This window comes from Rhineura floridana, chromosome 10, assembly GCF_030035675.1.
Source record: "Rhineura floridana isolate rRhiFlo1 chromosome 10, rRhiFlo1.hap2, whole genome shotgun sequence".
Classification (NCBI taxonomy): domain Eukaryota; kingdom Metazoa; phylum Chordata; class Lepidosauria; order Squamata; family Rhineuridae; genus Rhineura; species Rhineura floridana.
Genome location: NC_084489.1, coordinates 46,235,707 through 46,255,810, shown reverse-complemented (window position 1 = coordinate 46,255,810; position 20,104 = coordinate 46,235,707). Strand labels below are relative to the sequence as shown.

General features: G+C 40.6%; 1 protein-coding gene across 4 annotated transcripts in view; it reads right to left on the bottom strand.

Annotated features, from left to right (window-relative positions):
• DGKB (diacylglycerol kinase beta) overlaps positions 1-20,104 on the bottom strand; it is a 430,346-nt gene that overhangs the window by 277,511 nt on the left and 132,731 nt on the right. For all 4 annotated transcript variants that reach the window (XM_061585671.1, XM_061585674.1, XM_061585672.1 and 1 more), the window contains exons 14-16: positions 18,170-18,286; positions 5,666-5,739; positions 2,242-2,316 (exon numbers count right to left, since the gene is read on the bottom strand). In XM_061585671.1, the coding sequence (XP_061441655.1) occupies positions 2,242-2,316; positions 5,666-5,739; positions 18,170-18,286 (266 nt within the window). The remainder of the gene's footprint in view (positions 1-2,241; positions 2,317-5,665; positions 5,740-18,169; positions 18,287-20,104) is intronic.

Here is a 20,104-nt window from a genome sequence, read left to right as displayed (position 1 = left end):
AGTAATTTTCTCCAACCTGGCACTCTCCAGATGCTTTGGATTACAACTCTCACTAGCCCTAGCCAGCACAACCATGCTTGCTAGAGCTGATAGGATTGTAGTCTAAAACATCTGAAGGGCACCAGATGGGGAAGTCTGTCTTAATACGTGGATTCATATGGGAGCAGAAAGTCCTTAAATGTATGGCTTTAAAGGTTACGACCAACTTGTTCATTTCCTTTGGAAACTCACAGGAAGCCAGTGAAATTGCTCTAACATAGGTGAGATGCAATTCTTGCACCCAATGCTTATCATCATCCTAGCTTTTATGTTTTGAACCAGTTGAAGTTTCGGAGAAGTCTTCAAGGATGGTCCCACAACAGACTTTCTTTGGCGCTTGAGCCAACAGCTACCAAAGCATTGAATTGTGTTTCTCAGCCTGGAACCACAACATGGATGCATGGCAGCTGCCTTTAAAAATGGGACAGGCTCCAAGGATAATGCTTTTACGATAGCGCTGGCAGTAGATAGTAGCTAGCAGGTGAAAGACAGAGGCACAATGGTGTGGGTGACTGGCACCACTCTTTGACTTGTTATTTTCAAGACAGTTCTCATTGAATTGACCTGATTTATAAAGCATTCAGCAAAAGGAGGTGATTTGCATGCGGCTAATTATACAGCTAGAACAAAAGAATGCCAGATACAGATATATACTAGAAACTTAGGCCTATATTAATTTTTATAAGGAAAACAAATAAAAATCCATGCAATATTGACCGAATAATTAATTAGAAATTTCTGAAAGTCACTTCCCTAACTTTTCTAAGACAAGTTAGACTCTAAACACAGTTTCTTAAAAGCAGAAACTGAGAGTGGGAAAATACTTCAAATTTAAAATGTGAGTCTTCACTGAACACTGCCCTCTTGTGGCTCTATGCTACATCTTGGAATCACAGAATAGTAGAGTTGGAAGGGGCCTATAAGGTCCCTGCTCTATGCAAGAATCCATCTTAAAGGATTTTATCCTTGCAAGCTTTTTAAAAACATTCACAGTGCAATCCTGTAGATACCTACTCAGAAGTAAGCCCACTGAGTTCAGTGGAGCATACTCCTGCATAAGTGAATATAGGACTGTAGCTTAATAGTATTTTTTTAACATTTAGCATTGTCAACAAATCTGAAAGAATCTTAAAACTTATTAGGATACAGAGAATCAGCAGCTTTTCTCTACCAGCAAATGTCCTCTCCACTTTGAGAATGTTGGTAAATTGAAGAATGGATTAGAAGTTTTCAGGTAAACTAAGCATATATTGCAATTCCTGAAAACAAAATGAAACAGAAGTACAGGCTGGCATTTTATAGGAAGACCTTCAGGCATGTGTGTATAGGGGTTTAAAAAGAACCAATTTTAGCCTTGAAGTAAATTAGGAACCACTGATACAATATTTTGGAGTTATATGCTTCTAGCTGTTGCATGCAGGACGACTTGAAGTTTCTGAACTGCTTTCAAGAGCAGCCCTAGTTACAGCACAGTACAATAGTCCAGAGAAGTAACCATCAGAGCAAGCACCACAGTGGCAAGGACCTTGGTTTTCTAGGAGGAATGCACCTGGCATATCTATTGAGTCCGATAAAATGTGCTCATGGTCACAACCTCCACTTGAGAATTCAGGAAACCTGGAACCAGCAGCATTCCTAAGATGCAAAACTGCTTCTTCAAGGGGAGTACAACCACATTCATCAACTTCCTGTCTTTAGGACTACTCATCTTCAGTCATGGGTAACCACAAAACTCAGCCAATAGAAGCTACATTTGCTCAGGAAGTAAGAAGCTAAGAGGCAAGGAGAGGCAAGGTAACTGAAGGGGAAGAAGGAACGGTAGACAGTGTTATGAGAAGCAAAAAACGTGGAGAATGGATGGGTGGAAGGCACCGACTGCAAAAAAAGCCAAAGAGCTCATGAACTGACGGGAAAAAATACTCAGAGTCCAGAAAAAGGAGGATTTGCATGCTGTTGAAAGAAAGGAATTAGATACACAAAGGAATTATGGGTTAGTGGAATTCAGGAACAAGAAAGCCAATGATTTACCATGTGACTTCCATACTGTAAAAGTTACATGTATCATCTGTTTCCATTCAGTATTTCTGCAGTTAAATTTATGTTGCCAATTTATGTTGGAAATCATATGTGAAATTCCAGTGTGTTCTAATCATACTGGGTTTTTGTTTTGGGGGTTTTGGTTTTTTTTAGGATTACACTTACCCTGGCATTGGTCCATTTCCAGCAAGGCTATAAACCTGACGAGGATTCAAAAGATACTGAAACTTTCTGTAAATTCTGCAGTTGTGGAAAGAAAAAATATTTAGTAAACTTTATTGGCCAGTCATTTACACCGTTGGTAATCCTAAATTATATCAACCTTTTCTGATTAAGCAAAGTAAATTGTGAAATACATTACAAACTTATCACAGTTAACATCTAAGACTTACACTTGAAGTATAGTTTCATGTTTTGCAGGCCAATTAAATATAAATTAAATATGCATAATAGCTAGGATGCAGCCCACTGAGACTTCGTATTTACTTTCCCCCCTTTTCTTTAAACAACATGTGTTCAATCAATATTACAAACTGCTTTTGAAATTCTCCATTTCAAAAGCCATTTGCCAAATGGCTTGATGGGCTCAATTAGTTGCATGCTGCTCTAGAACTTGGCCTTTGTTTCTGTCTACAACAGAAAAGAAAGAGTATACCCAGCAAGCCAATAAGGGCAAGCTAGAGGTATGGGGGTAGACAGTTTGTTGTTCAAAACTTATCTCATTCATAAAACTCCCTCTATTCCATCTCTTCAAGCACTTTCCTCAACTGATACTGATAATCAAATAAAAGACATACCTCACATGAATAAATGTTCTTCCATGAAAAATATTCCTTCTATGCAAAAAGCCAGGAGTTTTCTATGTAGATTTGGGGAGGGGGGTAGCATTCCGTCACGTGAACCCTGACTTGCAGCATTATAGTCAGACACAGGCTTATTATCACCTTCATCCACTGGTTTGCAAGAACTAGGCTGCCACAGTCTTACTGTACTAACAGCAACAGTTAGGTGTAAGTACTGGGGGGGGTAGGTGTTCAAACTCTTTAGGCATGACAGTTACCCAGGATTAACAATAAAGTGTTTATATTTGAGGAACAATGAAAACAAATTCACAGTAAACTGAAGTCTAAGATGAAAATGAGTTTTATTTTTAATCTCCTAAACTAATTCTGACCCAACTAAACCTCTCTTCTTTCCACCCTATCCTTCTCCCAAATGTCTACTGCAAAAAACCAACAACCCACTTTCACACCAACTGTTAAAACCATTTTGTTTCAGGAGGCCTTTGCATCATGAATAATGTTTTCTGATATTCTTTGTTAGCTTTCTGAGACTTTAAATTTCCAAGGATTTAAAATTCTGAGCTTTAATTTATGCTTTAAATTTTGCATATCATTTATTTTTATTGTTGTAAGCCTCTTTGAGACCTAGATGGTGAAAAGCAGAATATAATTTTAAATAAATAATTAAATAAATGAACTGTCATTCCAACTCCTCACTGCCACTCACCTTAGCATGCCACACTCAAAGCAATCTCCTCCCTGATCCCACATTATCCCAAACACCAAAATATGAATCATTATAAGACCTTAAAAGTTACTTCGGTATTATATTCAGTATTTTCTCTATGTTCCTTTGTACAGTGGTTTTTTTAAAAAAAATCTCACCCAAGCTTTTTTTTCGCTCTTGAGTTAATTTTTCATCTAGTGCAAGTTACCAAAGTCTGGTACCCTGCTTTTTAATTCTATTATTCTGCTTTCTGGTATTGTTTTATATATACAGCTTCTGTTGCTGAATGTACTCTTTTTCTGTTTTATATAGAGTGATATGTTTATCGTACTTTGTTGTTTTACTTGTTTGTTGTTACATTTACTAGAAATCTCAATAATACACTATTTACAGCAAAAAAAATCTCACCCATCTGAGTTGTATCAACTTGTGTCTGTGCGTTTTCACCTTTATAATCACAGATATGAATCTTACAATACTTGTAAACATAAAAAGATATGTTGCTGCATCTCTTATTTAAATTAAACCTACGAAGTTTGCCACATTGGAACAGCCTGATCATTTATGAAATGTTTAATAATGTCAGTCAAATCCTTATGAAAGCAAACACATGCATGATTCCTAGCCTGGAGGTGATCCAAAGGGGGAAAAGTCAGTGCAGGGTGACTGGATTTGTCTTGTGGATGGATGAACTACTACTATGATGATTACTAAACTAGACTTCTGACGGGTGGATATGCTTGGGGTTTTAAGGGACTGATCTTTTCCACAAATGATAATCCATAATGCTTTCCCTGTCTTTTTTTTGGATTGCAAAAGGCCCTCAAGGCGGCTCACAAAAAACAACACAAATACAAAATACACATCAAAAAAGAATACAGTGCACAAAAATTTAAATAACAAAATATTAACATTGCTAAAAGAAACAAGGTTCTTTACAGGCCTAAAGATAATCTGTCCCAAAATTCTGAGGACATGAATCCTGCCAAATTTCAGAAGGATAATTGCACTGATTTTCCCACAAGGGCAGCTGTTGCAATTTTGCTATAGGCAAACATGAAGCACTTAAATCTCCCTTAGTGTTTTCTGGGCAATTGGTCTGATGCAAACATGACAGAGGTGCACCTGAGTAAGGAACCTGCCGAATTGCAGACAAACAGATCCAGGGAAGTTTGTGCTAGGCACATTTAAATTTATTTATTTTTTGGAGTAGAAAGAACTTAAAGAGACTTGCTTTCTGGTTAAATCATTCCCACCAAATACAACATTGACCAATCAGTCACAACAAAGCTCTCCCACTACCTTCCCCAACCTGATATCTTCCTTAGAGACAAACGTTTCACTCTTGCAAAGCTACTCCATCCCCCAAAACACTGGAATTGGAGAGCACTGGTAAAATCATTCCTTTTCATTACAAGCTAAACCTATCATAAAGAGCTCCCTCATGTGTTTTCCTTAAACTAGAGAGATAGGTTTTGATTTTACAAAGCTGCTCCCTCTCCTGTTTCACCAGACCTGCCTGGGATTCAGAATTTATCCAAATTGGATGCACACCCTTAGTTTCATGGATATGACAGATACTTTCTAGGTTTCATGTAGACTTTCTGATACTCTTGCAGATTTCTAAACTCACAATTCCTGGTTTTAAGGAAATTAAGTTTATAATTTCCACTAATTTAGTCTACATATCCAATCATGTCAGTTTACTTAGAAAATGATTTGGCTTTGAAAGGGTGACAGAAGCTCTCCTTTGTCACCATCTCATTTCCCCGCCCCCCAGATCTTTAACTACTAGGGCAGGAGGGAAGACTTCCCCCCTGTTGTGAGTGAAGGCTTTTCTTTAGCAAAATAATGAGAATTTAAAATCCATATATTGGATATAGTCCCAGTTCATGTTCATTATTAATAATATACACTGAGTCACATAATTAATGATAACTGTAACGGAAAGATTAAATAAAATACACAATTTTTCCTCAACTAGTAATAAAAATAATTTGTCTCCTCACCCAAAACACACAATGACACAAAGCTTCAACAAAATCAACAGATTTTAAAAACACAATAAAAAAATACATACCTTTCTCCTTGTTTTCCACCACTTTTAGGGTTGACAAAAACTAGAAGCGGATGAGTACCTTGAGGAGGTGTAATCTAGATCAACAGAATACCACAGGACCCCATTACTCTAGAGTTTTTAATTTAGATTTTCATTATATATATGGAAATATTTTTTCTGTGTGTGTCATTTACCTCTAAAATAATTTTCTAATATATAAGTGAAATTTATATTTCTTTTGATACTCGCACAAGGTTACTCTGCTGGAGATGCATTTCGAAATTGTTGAACAGAAATTAGTAGAATCTAAATACATGTGTTTTTAAATTGTAATTGTAATTTTTAAAATGTCTCAATATATGTTTTTAATTTCCATACCTCACACAACACCATGTAACATACTGTAACAGCTTAAAAGTATTTAAGGTAATTCCATGATATTAAATCTGCTATTCAGCAGCTTTAATATAACTTATATTAAGAGAGCCATGTGGTATAGGGGTTAGGAGTGTCAGACTAGGACTAGGGAGACCAGCGTGCAAATCCACACTCGGCCATGATGCTCATTGGGTGACCCTTGGCCAGTCACTGTTTGTACGCCACCTTGAGCTCCTTGGAGGAAAGGTGGGATATAAATAAACAAAATAAATAATAAACTTATTCTCAATTTTAATAAGTATTTAATAAGTATCAATTTTAATAAGTATCATAATTATCCAAATACTTTATTCATACTCATCATATTTATACCTATACTTTATACCCATCATATTTAACTATGCTATTTATTTCCATCATATTCCCACATACATAACAGCTAGATTAATACTGAATTTATTGCATTTATTGCAATTTGTTGTTCCAATATAAAACAAACTCTATCTCTCGACAAATATATTAACCTGTTGCCTTTCTTCTCTAACCTTTATTACATTTGTCAACTTTTAAGATTAAAATATATATCAGAGTCTTGTATAAGAAATCCCCTCCCCACATACTTGACATATGGCCATACAGGCCACAGTTAACAAATGGACTGTCATGCCTAAATCTCCCTGAGGTATTACTCTTCAAAAATATCCAAATACTACAGTTAAAGATTTCTTGGTAACTCACACCTGATAATACTTTTTGTTTCTGTCAGAACTGTATTCCAATAATTATTTATCTTTGAACATGTCAAGGGTATATTAAGTAAATTTGCCCCAGACACTTAACAGCACCGGCACACTGTTCTCACATTGGGGAAAATTCTGTCATTCAGGTGTTAAATACCACCAAAGTAATAATTTCCAAAACGTTCCTTGAGATTTATTCAAAAGATGAAATATGGTATATTTTCCCACATTCATTCTTTATCAGGGATGCCCCTTAATAAATCTCCCATTTAGCCAATCAATTTTTTCAGAGTTTCCAAATCAGAAATAATTTAATACACCATACTTAACACTCCTTATGTTGGACTACCTGCTGAAACTAACTTTTCAAATTTTCTGCATTCTCTTAATAATCCATATTGATTTAGTAAATGGTTTAATATCTTCCTCACTTGGACATACTTGAGAAAGAATATTTGTGTTTCATTCATATCTCCTTTAATTTGATAGTATAGTTATTTTTACAGAATTTTTCAAAGTTCAACCATTTCAAATTGTTCCCAAAGCTGCATGTGGCCTAGCATTTTTCTTATGGAATTCTATATTACACTAAATTGCTTTACCACTGAGCCTCAGCACTTCCCCATAACTGGATCACACCTCAGGGAAACCCTAGCTGAACCAGAGCTTGGAAAAGTTAATTTTTTGAACTACAACTCCCATCAGCCTCAGCCAGCATGGCCACTGGATTGGGCTGATGGGAGTTGTAGTTCAAAAAAGTAACTTTTCCAAGCTCTGAAAGCAGGTATCTAAATGCCAATATCGTATGCACTTGCCTAATATTTACTGGGATTGAATCTGGGATCTTCTGCATGAAAAGCAGATGCTCTATCACTGAGCTCTCTTTCAAGGGGATATTTAAAAAGAATTAAATGTGTGGGAAGCACATTCATCTTTATTATCAAGATTCTTCCTGACCAACTACATTTTAAATTTTGCCCACTTATTTGAAATCAGCCTTGATCTCCTAAACTGATTATTATAAACTCTCAAGTTATCTAGATTGCAAGTTATCCAATTGCCAAGTACTTAATAACTGTTTCTCTATATACAATACCACATTTGGTAGGTATTGTATGTTTATCATTTTCTGGCAAATTATAACCTAACTATTCCAATTTGGTCAAATTGATTTTATATCCAGGAATTTGATTACACTTTCCCAAGAGAGTCAACATTTTCCTGAATGATTTTTCTTGTTCTCCCTTTATCAGAACTACATCTTCTGCATACAGGTTGATTTTTAACTGGGCCAGTCTTGTTTTTAAACCATTTATATCTGCATTAAAAAGAATAGGTCCATTTAAAAAGGTCCATTTAAAAAGCACATTACAGTAGTAATAGAGACATTTATGTCGACTCTGAAATGTTTAAGCTTTTCTCATTTGTTCCTATTAACAAATACTGAAGTTTTGGAGTTTGCATAAACCACTTTAATCCAGTTAATGAATTTAGCACTAAATCCAAACTGTTGTAATATATAAAAGGCCATTGCACCCTATCCAAAGCTCTTTTGGGGTCTAAGAATAATAATCAGTGAGAAGTTGATCTTTTAGTGTAGCAGCACCTATGGTTTGCAACTAACTTCCTTTTTATATTAAGCAGGCACCATTTCCATATAGTTTAGAAGCCTGCTGAAAACTTTATTTCAGCAAGCCTACCCAGACATATAATTTAGTTATGTATGCTTGCTTTTAAAAAGTTGCTGATTTTAATTTATGTTGTGTTTTATTCATAACTGTTTTATGTTGTTTTTGTACATTGCTTAGATTCTTTTATGAAGTGGTTATAAATTTTTCTAAATGAATAAAATAATCCAAATGATTTATTTTATGGTATTTATTTTGCAAATCACATTAATAATTCTATAAACATTTGTAGGCAATTTACTATCTTTCCCAAAACCTGCTTGGTCCTTATGATTATAGTGCCCTATTAATGTATTTAACTTTCTAGCTAGTATAGTGGTTCACAATTTAAAATCTTGGTTTAATATTTCTATAGGTTTATCTGACTGGTTTAGAATCACCTATGCCTGGTTTTCCGATGAGTACAACTTTTGCTTCTTTTCGTGTTTCAGGGAAATTATATTCTGCTGTGACAGAAATTAATGTTTTTATTGAAGGGTTTATTAATACATTCCAAAAGGTATCATCATCATAATCTGCGAATCCATTAAAGCCTGGTGGTTTATTTTTGTTTAATTCTTCAGCTCATTGAATGGTTACTTCTCTAGTCATTAAACTATTAAGACTCTCTGTTTCTTCTACTGCTATTTGGGAAAAACTTATTGGATGCTATACAATTGTGGCAACAGCCATTCTACTCGTGAAACCCTCATTCGTAGAATAGGACAGCATCCAAATTCAGTGGTTGTCTTGCACTTGCAACCCCTAGCGTAACTGCTATTATTATGCTCAGTGACATTAAGCTTGTGCCCTACTGCCTCCACAACATCAAACATCTTGTGCTAATGTTACCCTGGATCAAACCCACTGTCCATATCAATGTTTCTATTTTTTCGATACATATTCCATACATTTATTAGCTATATATTTTGGACTAGAAATGATATTATCGCCCTCTGTAAATGTGTAATCATATTCTAACTTTTCTTTTTTAGTTTGGCTGCCAATAGCTTATCTGGCTCATTACCTTTTTAAAAAAAATAATCTTTGTTTTAAGTACTTCTTAGAGTTCTCCATCTCCAAGCAGTTTAATATGTCAAATTGTGCCTCCAGTTTTTTAAATAGACAGTATGTCCTCATGGTCTTTCTCCAATTGTTTCCCCAGCCAGTCTCAGGAAATGCAAAGCCACATATATGTTTATTCTTGACATTAAAAAGAAACAACCTATGCCACATCTAATTTCCAGGAAGGCCTTCACTTTGGAAGGAAAGAAGCCAGAAGAGATGCTAAGAACCTTGCCTCCATGGTAACTCCAAAAAGGCTGCAGCAGCTAAGGCACGATGGGAAACCTTTGGCCCTCCAGACGATGTCAGACTCCCAACTCCCATCAGTCAGAGGTAGCATGGCCAATAGTCAGGAAAAGGAACTGCAATCTAACATCATCTGGGGGATCGTAGGTTCCCCATTCCTGAACCAGGAACAGGCTGCCTGTCACTTTGATTTCAGGGTGGTGCCTATGTAGTCTTATTTGACAATCCCCTATGTCAAAGGATGCATTTCTTCAGGAGCAATCAGTTAGGGACCACATACTGACAGTGAGTAGACCTGGATTCAAAAGTAGATGAGACATTTGGTCTTACCGTGAAATCGGTCTTCTCTGTGCATGTCAAAGATGATATCAGGTGGGTAATTAGCTCCACCTAGTGGTTGAAGGCAAAAGAGTACTGCTGACGTTTTACTGTAGATTCGTTTCTGGTCTGCGCCTGCTCCGTGCTCAGTTTTCGATGACAAGCCCATACGAATAAGGCCAATAAACACCACAAATAAAACAAAACAACAGTACTCATATACTCTCTGCTCAAGGTCAATAGTGCTTGCAAAGGCAGCCCAGCCCTCATAGGGAGTGGCCCTGATATCATCTTTGACATGCACAGAGAAGACCGATTTCATGGTAAGACCAAATGTCTCTTCTCCTGTGCATGTAAAGATGCTATCAGGTGGGACATACCAAAGCTGACCCATGTAGGGTGGGAATACTGCTGGGCTGTGGCGACTATTGATCTGTGAGGATGTGCTGTAACACCCTCCTCCCGAAGGCTGCCTCAGCTGAAGCCTAGGAGTCTATTTTATAATGTTTAATGAACGTATTGGGAGTGGACCATGTAGCCGCCCTACAAATTTCCGCTAGAGGGGCATTATGGGAAAATGCTGCTGATGTGGCCGCTGCCCTGGTAGAGTGAGCTACTATTCCAGCAGGATGGGCTAATCATAGAGAGGCATATGCCAATTATATGCACGCCTTGATCCACCTGGCCAGCGTGGACGTGGTCACCTTATTCCCTAGGGATGTAGGGTGAAAAGAGACGAACAAATTATCTGTTTTCCGAATTGGCTTAGTCTTGGAAATATAAACCTTAAGGGCTCTTCTCACGTCAAGAGAATGCCAGGCTTTCTCTAAAGGGTGGACCGGATTCGGACAGAAGGATGGCAATACCAGCTCTTGTTGGCAATGGAAGGTAGACAACACCTTGAGACGAAAGGAAGGGACAGTATGTAGGACTACTCTATCCTTATGAAATATACAAAAAATTTTATGGACAGACAGGGCATTCAACTCAGACACTCTACGGGCCGAAGTAATGGCCACCAGAAACAAGACCTTAAAGGACAGAAGACGGAGGGAAACTTGACTCAGAGGTTCAAATGGAGGTTTTTGAAGGGCTGACAAAACTTTATGTAGATCCCAAGTTGGGTAGTGGTGCACCGTAGGTGGCGCTGTCAGCGTTGCTCCCCTGAGGAAACGTTTGACGAAAGGGTGAGAGCTAATTGGATTATCCAGGGATCTGGAGAGAATTGCTGATAAGGCTGAAACTTGGCACCTCAGGGTGTTAGGTCTGAGACCTAAAGATAAGCCGTCTTGCAGAAAAGACAGGATCTGGTTGACCGCTGCTTTCCGAGGAAGAAGCCCTCTCTTCTGTGACCAGCATGAGAAGGCCTTCCATGTGCTTTCATATATTCTGAGTGTGGATGGGCGTCTAGAAGCCATCATGGTTTCCAAAACTTGGGGAGAGATGCCTTTTTTCAAGAGTCTCTTCCGTTCAAGTTCCATACATGAAGCGCCCACCACTCTGGGTCTGGGTGCCGGAGCTGTCCCTGAGACAGTAGGTCCCATCGCACTGGAATCTTCCATGGTGGTTCCACTGATAGGTCGAGGAGGTCTGGAAACCAAGGTCTCCTTGGCCACCAGGGAGCCACCAATAGAACCGCTGATCTCTCGGCACGCAGTTTTTTGATCACCCTGGGAATAACTGGAATCGGAGGAAAGGCATATAGTCTGCCCGGAGGCCACCGGGAAGTTAAAGCATCTATCCCCTCCACGCCTGGTGTCACATACCGGGAGAAGAACCTCTTCACCTGCCGATTGTGACTGGTGGCAAATAGGTCCACCTGAATGTGGCCAAAACGTTCCACTATCTGATGAAAGGCCTCTGGGTGAAGACTCCATTCTCCTTGAAGCAGCTTCTCCCGACTGAGCCAGTCCGCTTGGCTGTTGTCCTCCCCCTTGAGATATGCCGCTGCTATCGAGTCGACATTGTTCTCCGCCCACTGGAAGAGGAGAAAGGCTTCTCTCTGAAGAAGAAAGGAGCGTGTGCTCCCCTGACGGTTCAAATAAGATTTGGCCGACATGTTGTCTGTTCTGATAAGTACCGCTCCTAACCGTCTGGTGCTCGCGAAGTGTTCGAGGGCCAGACAGACTGCACGTAGTTTGAGCAGGTTGATCGGCAGTGTGGATTCCTGAGGCGACCACGTGCCTTGAATCATCTGCCCGTCGCATATAGCTCCCCATCCCGATAGGCTGGCATCTGATGTTATCAGGGTGTGCAGTGGGTCCTGCAAACAAACCCCTCTTGCCAGGTTGGACTCGTGGGTCCACCAGAACAGAGACTGCCGAACCTGTGGCGACAGAGTGATTCTGCGGTGATGTCTGCGGCTATGTCGTTTTGGAAGGGCAGGAGCGCCCACTGAAGTGTGCGGGAATGATGACGTGTCCACGGCGTTGTTTGGAACGTGGACACCATCAAACCGAGAAGCGCTGCCAACTCCATCAGGTCCATTGAGGGGGAGGATAGGACATCCAATGTTACTTTGCGAATCTTGCTGATCCTGTCTTGGGACAAGGCAATGAGGCCGTGTTGAGAGTCGATAGTCGCTCCCAAATGCGTAATGCAGTTGGATGGAAAGAGATGGCTCTTGGCCTCGTTGATTAGGAAGCCATGGTCCTTTAGACAAGTCAGGGTGACATGGAGGTCCTCCCATGCCTTGTGCAACGATGGTGAGCGGATCAGAAAATCGTCCAGATAAGGAAAGATATGAATCCCCAGTGGCCTGAGGTGTGCCACCAGGGCAACCACAACCTTTGTGAATTCCCTGGGAGCAGACGACAGGCCAAAGGGCATAGCCCTGAATTGATAAAGGTCTTGTCCCACTGCGAAGCGAAGGTACCTTCTGTGAGGAGGAAAGATTGGTATGTGAAGGTAGGCCTCCTTCAGGTCGATAGAGGAGAGGAAGTCTCCTATCCTCAGCGCTTCCTTGATTGACAGTAAGGTGTCCATACGAAATTTGCGGTATTTTATGAAGTAATTTAGACCCTTGAGGTCTAACACAGGCCTGGACGAACCGTCTTTTTTCTCGACGGTGAAGAACAGAGAGTAATTTCCCAGGAATCTCTCTCCTGGTGAGACCTTCTCGATGGCTGCCATGTGTAAGAGATGGGAAACTGACTGCAAAACTTTGCCCCTCTTGTGTGGATTCACTGATAGAGGGGATGGAATGAATCTCGCCGGGGGGATGGAAGAAAATTCCAGATGAAGGCCGTATCGAAGAGTGCGTAGAACCCACTGATCGGAGGATAAGTCCTTCCATCGGTGAGCAAAATGTTGGAGACGGCCTCCCACCGGCGAGGAGGAGGCGTCAGAACTGACGTCTGTTTCCACGTGACTGGGATGCAAGGCCGGATCGACCCGAAAGGTGTTGTTGGGACTTAAGCTGGCTGCGCTGTCTGTTCCAGAAGGGATGGCTGGAGCGGGCGTCCTTCTGTCTGCCAAAGGAGCGTGAGCCCCGAAAGGACTGCGACCAGTGATATGGATGGAATGACCAACGAAAGGTTCTTCCGTCATCCCTTTTCCTGATGGATGGCATGGACTTTTTCTTTTCCTTAGTTTCCAAGACATTCGCGAGGGTGGTGTCCCCAAATAATTTGCCTCCTACGTAGGATTCTGAGGCAAGGTTCGAATGAGCTGCAGGGTCTGCCTCCCAATGTCGAAGCCAAAGGGTCCTTCACGTGAAGATCCCTGCCGTTAGCGACCTTGCTGCAAACTGCATGGCATCCATAGACGCATCTGCCATGAAGGTAACCGCCCGGGAGACCTTCAGCAGAGATTTGCACACTCGGGCTGGGTCCTCCTGTGGGTCATTCAGCAGGTCTTCTAGCCAAAGAAGGGAAGCTCGAGCAAACACTGAGGAGGCTGCTGCTGCCCTGATTGATAGCGCACTAGCCTCATGCGCTTTTCTAAGCCCCTGGTCCATCTTGCGCTCAGTGGCATCCTTAAGGTGAGCATCTGATTCTTTCGGATTCAAAGATGGATTCAGGAGATTTACTATAGGTGCGTCTATGAGCGGGACCTTCAACTGATCCATGATCGGTTGTTCCAGTGTATAAAATTTGTTGGCCACAGAAACCGATTTTTTGAATTGCAAAGGAATGTCAAATTATGATTTGAGCACCTTCGGGAGAAGAGAAGGAAGCTTCAACACTCTAGACCTAGGCTTTGGATCTGGACATACTGCTGACACTCTCGAGGTGGATGGAGTAGGAGAATCCTCTGCAGAGGTGAGGGTAAGGGCTTCCATCGCCTTGCACAACAGAGGAAGGAAATGAGCCTCATGAAATATCCTAGTCGATAGAATCTCTTCAGATTCCGACTCTCCACTCCATTCCTCTTCATCCAAAACAATCAAGTCATTTTCTGTGTCTATAGGCTCCTGCTCAGGGAGCTGCAGGTGTCTGCCTTGAGATGCGGCATAGGGATCTGGAGATGAGCGGCTAGGGGAAGGGCATGGATTTGCCCTCAAGTGAGGGTAGTGAGCCTGATGTAGCTCGAGAAGACAAGTCTCTAGCGAGATCCATTAAGAGGGCACCCCTAAGCTGCTCTTTCAGTTGTTGAATTGAATGTGTTGACAGATGTAACTGGACAGGGCGAGCCTGAGTGTGAGATGAACAGAGCCTGTGCCCTTCAGCTGCTTGAACCTGTTGGACGGGGATTGGTTCATCCAAAAACCCAGTAAAGGCCTCGGGAGAGGATGCAGTAGAAAAAATAGTGTCCAAGGGAGGGTGGGACTGACTGCCTTCCTCATCAGACAGGGGTTCCAAGTCTCTCTGGTCCCTTGTATGGTGGACAGGAGCTTGACTGTCTCTACAGGTTCCCTTATATGGAACAGACATCCTGCCCTCTGCAGCCACCCTGCCCGCCAGGACCTGAGCCTCAGCCACCTCGTGCCTGACGGTAGAGGGGCGGGCCACCGCTATTTCAGAATGATCCCCCGAAGAATGAGACTGCCCCAAGCCCAGGGCGGTAAGGGGTTCTGATACAGCGCCTGTTGACGACGTGTGGGGGAGCGGTTTCCACCCCTTTGAGAGGTGTTTCGTTTTGTGTGTGGCTTTTCCCATTGTGGGCACACACTGCGGGACTTATAGGGTTAATGAATACGGCTCTCGCTGTTGATGACTGACAGTACTGTCTTGGAAACGGCCTGGTAACGCCCGAAGATCAGCAGCGGCCACCTTCCCTACTGCTTCTGTGCGTCTGCCCCCTCCCACTGCTATAGAGCGGGGAAACGAAAGCCGCTCGTAAAGGAGCGCGAAAAAAATCTAGGCGGAGGCCTGGGTATCGAGCCCCGGGGAAGCTGCCTGTGAGGGTGAATCTGACGACGCTGTGCTCGCTGAGCGAGGAGGAAAGGCCGCGAATCAGCTGGAGAGGGAGCCTGAAGAGGCCGACGGCTGCAAGAGCCGCGGGGAGGGGCTGGCTGCTCCTCGCCACGGAGGAAGGTTAGCAGGGAAGGACACAAGGAACCTCTTTTTTGTTTTGTTTTTTTAAACTTTTCACAGAAGGGATAAGACACACTGAGGGAAAGGACAACAATGAACCAACACGGAAGACCTAAACAATGAAACAATACAAGCCTGAACCACGGAGCCAGAGAGGATCCAACCACTTTCTGAAGGCAAAAGAGAAAAACTGAGCACGGAGCAGGCGCAGACCAGAAACGAATCTACAATAAAATGTCAGCAGTACTCTTTTGCCTTCAACCAGTAGGTGGAGCTAATTACCCACCTGATATCATCTTTACATGCACAGGAGAAGGGGCTACCCATTTATCTCTCACTCCTTTATCATTCCCTCCTTCCCCCTTGCAATAAACTATGTCTCCTAAAAAGCTTCTACATGGCATCAAGAGATCTTTCTGAACAGTGTGGAATGGAGTGCAGGGGTCTACAGAAAAAACTCACCAAAAGCTGGGCAGAGATTCTCATGGTTCTCAGGATCCATGCAATTATTCATGGCTGCAATTCTATTAGGGTATTCACACTAGTGCTCTTGGCTGACAGTCATAAAAATTTAATAAAGTTTAAATTTTTAACAGGTTTTAAGCCCTACTGCATCTGGAACTGCCACTTCTCTGCCATTATGGAAAGGCAGCACTGTTCAAGACCCTATGCAGGTCTCCAGGAAATTATCTGTTTGACAGGAGAAAGGCCTATGAATTAAGTCTCACATGTTTCTGCATGCATAACATAACATTACTGTCTGTATAAAAGACTGTCACATCTTTAATGTTTATCTAGAGTTTTAATCAATTCTATTTATTTAGTCCAATTCCAGGGGTGTTTGTTCCTATGAATGAAGGATAAACCAATGGCTCTCATTGTGACAAAGATGGACTGCCTCTTAGAAGTCTCTATGGATTTGGGTTAATTAATGAGGCTCATCCTAAGGTTATACATGATATATTACTTCCTCTAATTAGAAATAATAATCCTGATCATTATGCTGGTTAAGCTAGAAAGAAATAAGATGAATGTGCTTAACTATGATTAATAATAGGTGTACCTAAGCAGCGATCTCCTCTGCCACTGAGTTGCCTGTGTAGTTCTGTATGACTGTTTTCTTGGCAATGGAAAAATCTTAATGAATATTCTAAAAAATTTCCTTTTACAATAACACATTGTTTATAAAAAGGAAGAAATATAGATTTTGGCTAATATGGGAAATGTTATCTTTTTCTTACTCTGATACAAGTAAATAACTTATAAACACATTTAGTAAACTGAATTCACCAGTCGCTATCCTGCCACAGGGATATGGAATCCACTTTAAAGTGAAAATCTAGATATACTGTTATATCTCAAGTGTTGAAGCATCCCATTATAGGACCTTTTGTAATGCTAAAGCTGCTTGCTTTTATGCTTGGAGATTCTTTCTGGCTGCTTCCATAGTCATTTATATGTTTTGGCTACCAGCCACCTACTAGTTATACATGCAATAATTGCCAATACCTCAGATAGTCATAAATAGCTATGCAGATATTCATTTTAATCCTATACCTGTAGCATATGCAACCTTCAATATATTTTAAGAGATGGGGGGGAGTTATTTCTATGGGTATTTTTAAGAAGTCAGCCCTATATCGTATACAGTTCCATTGACAGCAGCACAGTTCTTTACACATCCTGAACTGCATAAGAAATATACAATTAGAAATAAATATTTATGTTAAATATATCAACCTTTGATGAATCCAAGTGTTTTATTAAATATTCAAAATCCAAACATATAATCACTGATCAGGATTCATGGAGAATAAGGCTATCAGTGACTATTAGCCATGATGGCTATGTTCTGCCTCCACAGTTGGAGGCAGTATGCTTCCGAATGCTAGTTGCCGGAAGCCACAGGAGGAGAGAGTGCTCTTCTGCTCAGGTCCTAATTGTGGGCTTCTTGTGGCCATCTGTTTGGCCACTGTGAGAACAGGATGCTGGACTAGATGGGCCATTGGCCTGATCCAACAGGGTTCTTCTTATGTTCCTAGGATATATACTAATACAGATGTGAATGACAGCGAACAAATGATTTGCCTTGTCACCTACTGGGCTTTTAAAAGCAAAATGTTCTACCAATTTTGAAAAGCAGGCATGAAAGTCCTGTGCAGATGGTATTCCTACAAAGGAACTGGAGAATCTGCCAATTCTGTTTCATTGTGCATTTATATTCTATTACAGAAAATGTTGTCTGTAATGTTACCACTCTATTTCGTTCTTCACTCCTAACAGAAGATACATGGAAAGACCTGGAAGTGATTGTTTTGTATTAAGAGAGCATTAGGCAATGGTGTGATTTCATAAACCACATCGCAGATAGATATCCTGGCCCAAATGTGTGTAGAGTTAAATATCCTCTGTTAGCATCTTGACCTCCAATTATACCAGAGCACTCACATGCATTCATATTTACCACACATACCTCATAATTGCATGATCTGAAATGTGCAACTGTAGAGTACAGAAGCTATTGTTTCATTCTGGAAACCCTATATTTGGGCAAACTTAAACTTATTCTATGAGAGAGGAAAATGTTGCAATAATAGCTGTATGAATGTTTAAGCACAACAGAAGTAATCACACCTGAAGACCTTGTCCATCTACAGTGACAGAATTTGCTCTCTGCATCTTGTTGCGATCACTTTGTTTGTTTGTTTGCTGAGAACCATCTTTTTCTTTTTTCATAGTTGCTTGCCGTTCCTAAAAGGGAGGTTGGAGATAACAGTTTAATGAGTTATAAAATCCTACTATGGTGAACATGGAAGAATCTTATTCCAGCATGACACATTGAAATACTACTTCAGTGATAATGAGTTCAGTGATTGCAATCAAATAATTAAATGAAGCCCAACTTCACATACATCTATTTATGTATCTAGATTTAACACTGGTTAGATAATAGATAGATGGTATTTATTTTGTCACAATAGATACTAATGCAATGGGATGAAGTTGGTAATACATTGTGAGGTTATCTGCATGGTTAAGCTTCTGAAACAATGAGATTAATTATAAAAGTTTTCTCCCACTCTCTGCGAAACAAAGCCATTAAGATCACAACTGTCTTTGCAATCTGGCTCACCCAAAATCTGAAGTTTTCAAAAGGATTTGTTACATAACAACTTCATTTATCTGAATGACCTGCGGCACAACCCCATATATTTAGTTCAATGGCACTTACTACTTGGTAGGTGTGTATGGAATTGCAGCCTTAACACCATTTTTAAAGTATTTGTATAATACCAAATTAAAATTAAAAACATGCAAAAAAGAGATAGCATTCACTAAGTAGTAAATTTTGGTGTTAGGTTTTGATTTATTTTATTTTTTACATATAGATGCTTTCAAAGTAGAATTTTTCCATGTGAAAAGACAGTAACTCTTTATCAACTGAACATAAAGGGGCCTAAGGGAAAGGCAATGGGTCTGGATCACTGTCATTTTTATTGTGAACATAATTGTAGCGTTTAGGTACTAGAGTGAGCTAGTAATAAAATTGAATGAAATAATTATTTTCGGCATACTATATGCAAGAGACACACATTGCACAGAAAGCCAAGCCTAAGTACTTGTTACTGATGTTCATGGATACTCTTCCATTGTTTACATGACTGGCAGGAATGCAGTAAGCACCTCTGTTCCAAGCATGGAAGCACAATATGGAAGGGCAAACCTCTGGAATTTCATTCCTAAATTACATAACCCTAGCAAAGAAACAAACAAACAAAAACAGTCTCCTATACTGTAGAGCCCACAGAGCTCTCTTTTTTTCCTCCCCCAGTGTGACCAGCACATCCTGTTCTTCAACAACACTTGAACAGATGGTGGTCCAGACATGTTTTACATGTAGTTTATTAGGTAGCAGATCTGATAAACAGATTTCCTTCCCCAAGTTTTTGAAGGCTTGTATGTGAAGCCTGGGTCCCATTCCCACAACGGCCAAGGGAATTTGGCAGGCAGAATAGGAGACAAGTATGCTTGGCATCAAACTCTGCAGAAGCAGCTCAAGACCAGGAATGCCTTTCCTGTCACCTCACTAGCAGTGTTTTAGAAGTAGCTCAACAAGCAGGAAAATAAATAGCCTACAGCTGATATTCTGTGCCACTTAATAATAATAGTCTCTCGATCCCAGTAATATTTGAAAGTCTGACAAATCCTCTTCTATCAAATATCATAAAGGAGCAAGTGACTAGGCAAATTGCTAGCCAACCCTACTTCAGGGGTAGCCAACATATCCTCTAGATGTTGTTGGACTCCAGCTCCCGTCAGTCGAAGCCAGTATGGCCAATGGTCAGGGATGATGGGGGTTTGGGAGTCCAGCAACATCTGGAAAGCACCATGTTGGCTACCCCTGCTTTACTAATTAAACAAATGCTGTCTGCCCGATCCTAGCCTCCCTTTGTACAAATTGCTGTTAAAAAATATTGCTACAGGCACAAAGAAAGTCTGCAAATGTAGAGAGTAATGCTGCTGTGTTGTTGTTCTTCTTAAGTTAAACAAAATTAATGATGCAGGTAT